The sequence below is a fragment of the Triticum dicoccoides genome, chromosome 7B (genome assembly GCF_002162155.2).
Source record: "Triticum dicoccoides isolate Atlit2015 ecotype Zavitan chromosome 7B, WEW_v2.0, whole genome shotgun sequence".
NCBI lineage: Eukaryota > Viridiplantae > Streptophyta > Magnoliopsida > Poales > Poaceae > Triticum > Triticum dicoccoides.
In genome coordinates, this window is record NC_041393.1 from 707,844,874 (window position 1) to 707,854,546 (window position 9,673).

The 9,673-nt window shown below is 47.7% G+C and overlaps 1 protein-coding gene across 1 annotated transcript; it reads left to right on the forward strand.

The window, feature by feature from the left end:
- Positions 1 to 3,201: 3,201 nt before the first annotated feature.
- LOC119337897 (lysosomal Pro-X carboxypeptidase-like) lies at positions 3,202 to 7,502 on the forward strand. The gene is made up of 10 exons (XM_037610132.1): positions 3,202 to 3,737; positions 4,034 to 4,214; positions 4,444 to 4,577; positions 5,340 to 5,452; positions 6,094 to 6,217; positions 6,386 to 6,541; positions 6,640 to 6,792; positions 6,903 to 6,982; positions 7,097 to 7,146; positions 7,232 to 7,502. Exons 1-10 carry the CDS (start codon positions 3,270 to 3,272, stop codon positions 7,360 to 7,362), a joined length of 1,590 nt encoding a protein of 529 aa, XP_037466029.1. The 5' UTR covers positions 3,202 to 3,269; the 3' UTR covers positions 7,363 to 7,502.
- The last annotated feature ends 2,171 nt before the right edge of the window (positions 7,503 to 9,673 follow it).

The window sequence follows — 9,673 nt, forward strand, 5'->3', positions numbered from 1 at the left end:
CATCCAGAGCCGGCGGCGGGCGACGAGCCTTCCGAGTTCCGATTAACTTCGTCTGAACTCTGATGAATATGTTCCTATCGCAATCACCAAAACAGGTAGATCAAAAAACATGTTCCTCTCGCCGCGCTAGTCATGTGAGATCTGTAGTGGACGGTCCTCTTGATTTCATACCGGCAGGAGTTAAACAATTTGTCAATACTTGCATGGTTCTGGCACAAGTTTAATTGTTTAACTACTGCCAACTACCGCTGGCTTTTCCTCCTGATTAACTTTGGATCCTATAGTCCTACTCCTAGTCTCTAAATCCCAAATTAATTTTTCACAGGGATCGTTACTGCGTTAGAGATCGGTCCTTGCCTCCTTGGTTAAATATCATAGTATAGCAGGACATGAAACGAGGTGAGTTAGACGGTTCGTCTAATTGCCAAACATTGACGCATAATCTTCAATTGATATATGATGACTGATGCTGTATCCCTCTATTTTATTTTATTCATCTTTTGTATCTTGTGTTTCAATAATATGTATTCGAGTCATCATAGGAAGAAGATTGATTACGAGGATATTTGAAGATTTCAATTCTTAAAGTACTATAAAAGAATGATTTGTTCAAATAAATATTATGCAACCAGGAGTTGAATAGGTAAATTTTTTAATTATGTATCTAATTGTTATGTAAGACATTGTATCATATATATTATTATTGCTCGTTTGTTATTTTTTTTAGTGTGATAGGTCCCCATTTTTTAGTTTCGCACATGGCCCCGGATTTTGCCGGCCCGGCCCTGCTCATAGAGATGGTGTGTGCATGTCTCCGTTCATAGTGATGAGTGTATGCGTGTATGTGTGAGCACTTGCGTATGAACTGTGTTAAGAAAAATAGTACAACCTCAAATGGATGTAATATTTATTTTTTGCCATGAATTCGGATGCATCGACACACGTGAGGCCCAATCTCGACCAACCAACCAAACATGAGAGCCACCCATTTTCGTCCATTTTATTTTTATTTTTTGCGGATCAAATCTACGATGGTGCCTGTTCACACACCGAGAGCACATTTGGATGTGATGGCATCCCTACCACCATCACCATGTCGTGTTTTCACGATTGGACAGTGCTGAAACAGTGGAGGGGAGGGGACCCATCACCCGTGTCTGCCTTCTGCTCAACCTAGTAGTCGATCAATGAGACGATAGCACGCGAGATTCAACAGGGACAAGCACTTTCTTGCACCCCACCCGCTTTGCTCCTGCCACGGCACCGTTTGCTTCCTTTTCCGCCAAAGACTTGCGCCGGCGACGACGGCCGTGTCGTGTCTCGCGCGCACTACGCGTTGCGGACCATGCGACGGCGACGTGGCTGGTCAAGCTCGGAACTTCGGATAGGCCACCTTGTGTGGCCGGCGAGAGAATGCCGGCGTTGCGTTGTGGAATGCTCTCGAGTAGCTGTGGCTAGTCAAGAGTCTTTTGCCCCGTTTAATATACTCCCATGCGTTTTCAGAATAAGTGTCACAAATTTATTACTAATTCATGTACAAAATTAAAATCAAATTAGCGGCACTTACTTAGGACGGAGGGAGTTGAAAAAAATACATCAAAATACACAACCGAACGATAAAACATGACGAGGAACTCATAAAAACGTATCAAAAGGTACATAGATGCTTAAAAACTAACCTAACACTCCGCCGAGGTCCGACCAAGGATGCATGGGCTCCAACACAGCTCCCCTGGTAGGGTGATGGCACGAAGCGAGCATCGCCGCTATCGAGTTCGAGCAAGCAGACAAGGATTTTCACCCAGAGCATTTGTACATGGATGAGAGGAGACATCTTCATGAGAGAATGACACCCACGGGCATGGCTGATGCCGACGCCAAACGCGAAGTTTTCGCTCGTAAACTCGCTTGCACCACCAAGAGGCGTCCCAATCACCACCGCAACGAGGGATAGCGCAGTCCACCAGAGCCACCCAGACAACCAGGAGGTGTAGCCACCACCACCACCATGGAGCCGGACGAAAAGTCAACCGTGTAGCCTGCCGTCCACGACCGCTCCCGACATCCTCGGATGCACTCATCATCGACGCCATAGCGGCCGCCACCCCAACCGCTTCATGAGACATCCCTCGAAATGAATAGAGAGGCACGTTAACACATGCAAGGGGCAACCAACTCCCAACAGGGGGATCAAGCCCACACCCTGCAGTGATAGCTAGCACGTGCCTCCAACCAACTGCCAGCCAGCGCTACCGGGAGGGGAGGGCTTCGCCCGATCTGGACACTCCAGATCCAGACCAGGGCCCCCCGTAGCAGCCGGCACCTTCGCCAGCCAAGCACACACCTATGCCAGCTCCCCACGACCCACTCCTCCACTGCCGCTCCACTGCAGAGGGTCTGCACCGCCCCGCCTCCATGCGCACGCGGGAGGGGATCGCCACTCTCAAGTCGGTTCCTCCAAGAAGGCACCATCGCCACAGTGTCGTTGCCTCCTCGTCTGGAGGCCATGGAGGAAGCCACCGCCCGCATCATCGATCGACAAGTTCTAGACCCCGCCCTCTAGCACACACTCCATCCACCGCCACTGCCCACGCCACCCGCTCCGCCATGGCAAAGCTGGCCGCCCCCATGGCCCACACCGCCCACATCCCACACCGCACGACGTGTTGTCGGCACCAGATCAGGCGGGGGCAGTCACACATGCCACCAAAGAGGGCCCGGCAACCGCCACACCATGCCAGAGTTCCAGAGCGCAGCCACCTCTCACGCTCGCCGTCGCGCCGCAGGCCCCCGCGACAACCTAGCGCCACCTCCCACAAAGCTGTCCTGCGCCAGCCAAACGATACGAGCTACCGACTCCGTTCCTAAATACAAGTCTTTTTACAGATTTTAATACATATTACATATAAATATATATAGACATATTTTAGAGTGTAGATTCACTCATTTTGCTTTGTATGTTGATATTGAATTTTATAAAAGAACTTTGATTTAGGAATGGAGGGAGTAGTGCATTTATGAACTTGCTGTCAGATTTGGCACGTCACGCGTCGCCGTGTAAAATCATCTGGGTCCGTCCAGTGCATCCATGACTGACAAGGCGAGCCAGACAAGAGTACTCCTTCAATGTACTAAATCAATGCGGCGCACACGACACGACCGTCTTGTCTCACGCACCCGCGCCTTCTTATTCTTAAACCACACCACACCACACCACTCGAGCGCAGTGACGAGAGCGAGGGAGCCACGAACAGGGTCGACGGGCAAACATGGCGGCCTCTTCCTCGCTCCTCGCCGTCGTCCCGGCGTTCCTCCTCCTCGTCGCGGCGTTCTCGCCCGCGCCGGCAGCAGCAGCGAGCCCCTCCAAGCGCCCCACCCACCAGCCTCCTCCTTTCCCCGCACGAGTTTCTCCCCTGCATCAGCGGGCGGCAAGCTCGAGCGGCAGGTACGCTGCCTCCGCCGTCTCCGCCGCGGCGGCGACGGACAACGGCACGGCGAAGCCCTTCACGGCGCACTACTTCCAGCAGGAGCTGGACCACTTCACCTTCACGCCCAACGCCTCCCGCCTCTTCTCCCAGAAGTACCTCCTCAACGACACCTTCTGGCGGCGGAAGCCCACCGCCGGGCCGCTGTTCGTGTACACCGGCAACGAGGGCGACATCGAGTGGTTCACCACCAACACCGGCTTCATGTTCGACATCGCGCCCGACTTCGGCGCCCTCCTCGTCTTCATCGAGGTACCCTGCTTTTACATCCTGCGCCATGGCTGATATTCTAAAGCTGACCATCATATCATCGGCGAGCGTGCCTTGGTCCAAAATTTCGGTCGACGTGTTGATTCGCTCGAGGCTTAGAAAAGCACCGAAAAATCCAAAGGCGATTGCGTTAACTGCACACCAGACACCATTGTCGCTGCTGTTTTAGCATTGGTACTTAAGCTTAATTAACGCTACTAATCAGGCTAGTCGTCAACAGTAATTAACAGTACTGTTGGACTTATATGTTAAAAAAAACTTGTGTGGGCGCTGTGCAGCATCGGTTCTACGGGGAGTCGAAGCCGTTCGGGAACGACTCGTACAAGTCGGCCGACACGCTGGGCTACCTGACGTCCACGCAGGCGCTCGCCGACTTCGCCGTCCTCATCACCAGCCTCAAGCAGAACCTCTCTGCCGTCGACGCCCCCGTCGTGGTCTTCGGTGGCTCCTACGGCGGCAGTAAGTCCCTCACTAATAAATGGTCATTTTTGCCTATTATATTCGTGCGTGCGACGTGCGGCTGGATCTGTTTGTTTAGTTTATTTTTATGATTGACTGTGTCTGCCGGCTCATAGTATTGTCGCGATTAGGATGAGCTAATCTAAAACTGACGCTGTCATGTGGATCTTCCAAAAACAAAAGTAAATAATGCTGTTGTTCTCTTGTGGCTGTTGACTGTTGTTTCTAGTGCTGGCCTCATGGTTCAGGCTCAAGTACCCCCACGTCGCCATGGGAGCTCTGGCGTCCTCTGCACCGATCCTGCAGTTCGACAACATCACGCCATGGTCTAGCTTCTACGACGCCGTCTCGCAGGACTTCAAGGTACAGTAGTACTACTTGAATTAATTACCACTGCCCCAAAAAATAAGTTGGTCAAATAATTTCTGGGCGGATGGCCCACTGTCACGGTCAAATTATTGGTCTTGACTTAGAACGCACGGCAGATCGACGTGGACGTACTACGTCCGTCTGCTGCAGACTGATCGACGGTGTCGGCTCTGAGTTATTAGTAGTACTGGATTTCACCTGGTGTCGTCTGGTAGCATGTCTCTCTTTCCTTTTCCTGTAGTGTTATCAGTACCCTAGCGGCACCTTAATGGCTTTCAGTTGTTGGTTATGAATTGGTGATGGCGCTTTCCTTCATTAGCATGGAGTTTAATGAATGTGTTTCAATAGAATCTTTCAAGAAAAAAAATCAAGTGCGTGACTGAGATGGCACCGGCCAGCAAGTGATGTGGATGTCTTGGTGAGGTCTTGATTGTGAGTTCATGGTTAATGATTCAGATGTTGATTAGCTTGATTGTGACGCTCAACCGCGCCAAAGGGCTATCAATAGGCGGTTGCACGAATAAGGTCCTCGATTTTTCAAAAATATAGATAAATTGATGTATTTTGTTCATTATCAATAACCGATGACGCAGCCCAGTAGAGACGAGATATAACTAGGACTGGGAATAATGACATGTTGATAGTGACATCTTTATCTGATTGATGGTTCATGGTTAGTCCTTCTTCCAAGCTGAAGTTTCCAAAAAAGATACAGCTGTTTATTTTGCTGACTGTAACATCCAACTAATTTTGCAGTCCGAGAGCCTGAATTGCTTCAGTGTCATCAAGGCGGTCTGGGACGTGCTCGATAACAGGGGATCAACCGAGGCAGGGCTCTTGGAGGTCAGCAAAACCTTCAGGGCCTGCAAGTAAGCTTTATCCAAGACACCACCTACTCTCAAGCATAACATACAAGGAGATTCTTTCTTCTTTTTCCTTTACTGAAAACTGCCGGGGACAGGTCAAAAAAGAAAACTGCTGGGAGACCCCATGTTAAAATATATTGCCCGTCTCTCTCCATCCAGAAGGTCTTGAGTTCAAGACCTTGCCAACACAGTATTAAAAAGAAGATTCTGCGACCATGTCTAGACGTGAGGGGGGAGTGTTGAAATATATTGCCGGTCTCTCTCTATCAGCTGGAACTTTTGGAGCAACTGGCTTGAGCATGAATTCAATACCCCACACTTTAACATTCATTAGTATAGGGAGAAAAACATGGGATTAAGACTGCAAGTATTGTTTTCTTTGTGTGAAGTGTAAGTAAAGCAAACAAATAGTCAAACCTTGTAGGCAGGAAATGCATGAAAAAAGATGACTTGCAGGCTTAGAGAACGTATATTAAGTCCAAAGGATAGATTTGCTACTGACATAGACACTCAGCTCAGCTGCATACATGACTGGACATGAAAACCTCATCTTGAAGAGATTGCCCTGAGTGGTGAACTAATGAAGAGCGCCATATTTGAACTAATGGATGATGACTGACGTTGTGTTATCCCTCAACTTTTAGGACCGTGCGCTTCCCTAGTTCGCTGTCCAACTGGCTATGGACGGCATTCACATACACAGCCATGGTGGACTATCCAACTCCAGCCAATTTCATGATGAATCTGCCTGCTTACCCTGTCAAGGAGGTTAGCCACTTGTAACCTAAGTTACATCCCTTACTCTTGCTTACATTACATTAAATGAATGATCAGGGAAACAAGAGTATTAGAGTTACCAAACTGAGTCATGCAAAAAGAGGACCTGTTTTCTTTTCCTCCTCTGCTAAGCATGTAATTCCCCTGACATTTCTGCAGATGTGCAAGATCATTGATTCTTTTCCCGCCGGAGCAGACGTCGTCGAAAAAGCTTTTGCAGCAGCGAGCCTGTACTACAATTACACAGGCGACCAGAAGTGCTTCGAGATGGAAGGTGGGGATGACCCCCATGGCCTCAGCGGCTGGGGCTGGCAGGTAAAATTCTGACTGACAGTAACATACATGTGGTTTACTGATAACACTGCAAGACTGAAGTTCGTATGTGTTTGTTTCCTGAAACAACTAATGTGCAGGCCTGCACAGAGATGGTCATGCCAATGACGGTGTCGAATGAGAGCATGTTTCCGCCATCCGGCTTCAGCTACGAAGAGAAGTCCGAGGGCTGCTTTGCCAGCTATGAGGTTCGCCCGAGGATGAACTGGATCACTACTGAATATGGTGGCCATGTAAGTTTATTTCAGATTTTTTTTAGTGTTTACATATGGACCGTCAGTAGCAACAATTGTTGGGTGGCATGTGCTCACCTGCTGCTACTGCATTGCACAATCCACTGCAGAAAATTGACAAAGTTCTCAAGAGGTTTGGGAGCAACATCATCTTCTCCAACGGGATGCGAGACCCGTGGAGTCGAGGGGGGTAAGAGTAAAAGATTTCACTATCTGAATTATTCAGTTGATAGTTTCAACCATTCAGGTATTTTTTTACCATAGTAAACAATACTAATATTCTTTCTTTTCAAAATTCTATCAGGGTTCTCAAGAACATATCATCCAACATCATTGCTCTTGTCACAGAGAAAGGTAAACATGAAGTTGCAGAAAATATGCAAGGTCCAAAGTATTCTGAACTTACTAACGCATGACTACTTGTGGTGGTGCTGTTCAGGGGCCCATCATTTGGACTTCAGATCTGCAACCAAGGATGATCCAGACTGGGTTGTAGAACAAAGGAGACAGGAAGTTGAGATCATACATGGATGGATAGATCAGTATAACAAGGACATTGCACAGATGTAGCAGTAAGAAGGCGTCATTGATTTTCACAGTTGAGGAAAATAAATATGTGGCTACATGCAAAAATATAAGGATTTGCCTTTCTTTTACAGGGCAATGGGTGCAAAAATTAAAATAACATATTAGTGCAACTGCAAATTCAATAACTTGTCACTCAACACCAGAAATTCTAAAACTTAAGCAGTCATACGCGAATCATGAATGCAAAGCTTCTCTTTGCTCTGAAACTGTTGCGATGAATATTGAACTCGGGGGCATACATGTACTTGCACTAGTAGAAAAGGGGGCAATGGTCCAGGCCGGCTCAGCCCATTAGTCCCGGTTCAGTCTAGAACCGGGACCAATGGTGGCATTGGACCCGGTTCGTGAGCCCCGGGGGCCGGCCGAGCCACGTGGGCCATTGGTCCCGGTTCGTCTGGACCTTTTGGTCCCGGTTGGTGGGACGAAGCGGGACCAATGGGCCTCGTTCCTGGCCCACCACCATTGGCCCCGGTTGGTGGGATGAACCGGGACTAAAGGCAGCCCATTAGTCCCGGTTGGTGGCACGAACCGGGACTAAAGGGGTGGTCCTCGTTGCGGTCAGAGTTTAGTCCCACCTCGCCAACCGAAGGGCGCTCACACCCGTTTATAAGCCCCTCCTTCTCTGCCTTGTTGAGCTCCTCTCAAAGTGAAAATAGATGCCCTTATACAGGGAATTTGACCTAAATTCATATTGAATTTCTCTGAAGTTAGTAGAAATTTATTATGAATTTAGGTCTAATTTTCTCTATAAGCGCATCTATGCTCATTTTTTTAGTAAAGTTAATCACAACTATTTTTTCTTCTATTTATTTCTGAGTAGTTTTTTATATAGTTTTTTCTCTTTTCTGCTATATTTATTTTTTTCTATTTATTTTTGAGTTGTAATAAGTCTTTAAAAATAAAAAAGAGGCATAATGCTCGTTAATTAGCTTCAAGCCTTTCGGAATAGTGTAAACTGCACTGCACATAGCTCCGTGCAGTCTACCATATTCCTCAAGGCTTAAAGCTAAGCAACGTCAGGTTAGCATTGAGCCTGTTCTGCATGGTCTCTGCACTCGGGGCTTATAAACCGCTGCGAGTGCCTCTCGCTTGGCGAGGTGGGACTAAAAAACAGCTGCAGAAAGAATCAACTAAAAAACTCTTTTACCGGTTCATGGCACGAACCGGTACTAAAAGGTGCTCGTGGGGCACCGGCCTTAAAACCTGTACCAAATAAAATGCCTTTGTAACAGCCTTAGAACTGGTACCGGAGGAATCAACTAAAAAGCTTTTATGAAGCTCTAGTATTATTGAAACTAAAATTATATAGAATTTTGTTACAAACTTTAATAGCAAAGAGGATTATCATAAAAGAAAATAAATAAGTAATTAGAATTCTGTTCAAAACATTAAAAGCAAAAAGAATTATCATAAAAGAAAATAAATAAGTAATTAGAATTCTGTTCAAAACATTGAAAACAAAAAGAATTATCATAAAAGAACATAAATAAGTAATTAGAATTTTGTTACAAACTTTAATAGCAAAAAAATTTATCATACAAGAAAATAAATAAGTAATTAGAAAGATTATAATTATCTGAGCTAAAAGAAAAAAATATAAAAAAAGCAAAAATCAAAAGAAAATAAATAATTCAAAGCAAAAAATAAAATAAAAAAAGTGCCACCTAAAGGGCTACCACGGCCTGAATACGACTAGAAACCCAACAATGGGCCAGAATTCAGGCCCGCAACAGGCCCAATAGGCCCACATGCACATATAGTGAGTTTAGGCCCGTAAGCCTGCATTTGAGAGGAGCTCGAGAGGGCAGCGGGACTGGGGCTTATAAACCACCCTCGAGCTCCGTCAGCTAGTGAGGTGGGACTAAACTTTCGTGCCGCGACGCGGTCAGCACAGGGCCTTTAGTCCCGGTTGGTGCCACCAACCGGAACTAAAGGGGTGCATCGGTCCCTGTTCGTGGCACCAACCGGGACCAATGCCCCCCATTAGTCCCGGTTCGTGCCACAAACCGGGACCAAAGGCCTCTGCTTCCCGCCCTTTGGGCTGCTGAAAAGAGGCCTTTGGTCCCGGTTGGTGCCACCAACCGGGACTAAAGGGGGCATTGGTCCTGGTTGGTGCCACAAATCGGGACCAATGCATCGTCTATATAATTGGCACTCGTCAAAATCTCGTTCAGTTCGTTCTTCCCAGCCCCGACGCCGCCAGGCTGCCCGTCTCCGCCTCGCCGTCGCCGTCGTTGCTCCGCGCCGTCCTGCGCCGCCCCGACGCCGTCACCGCCCCCACCCCGCGCCCCGT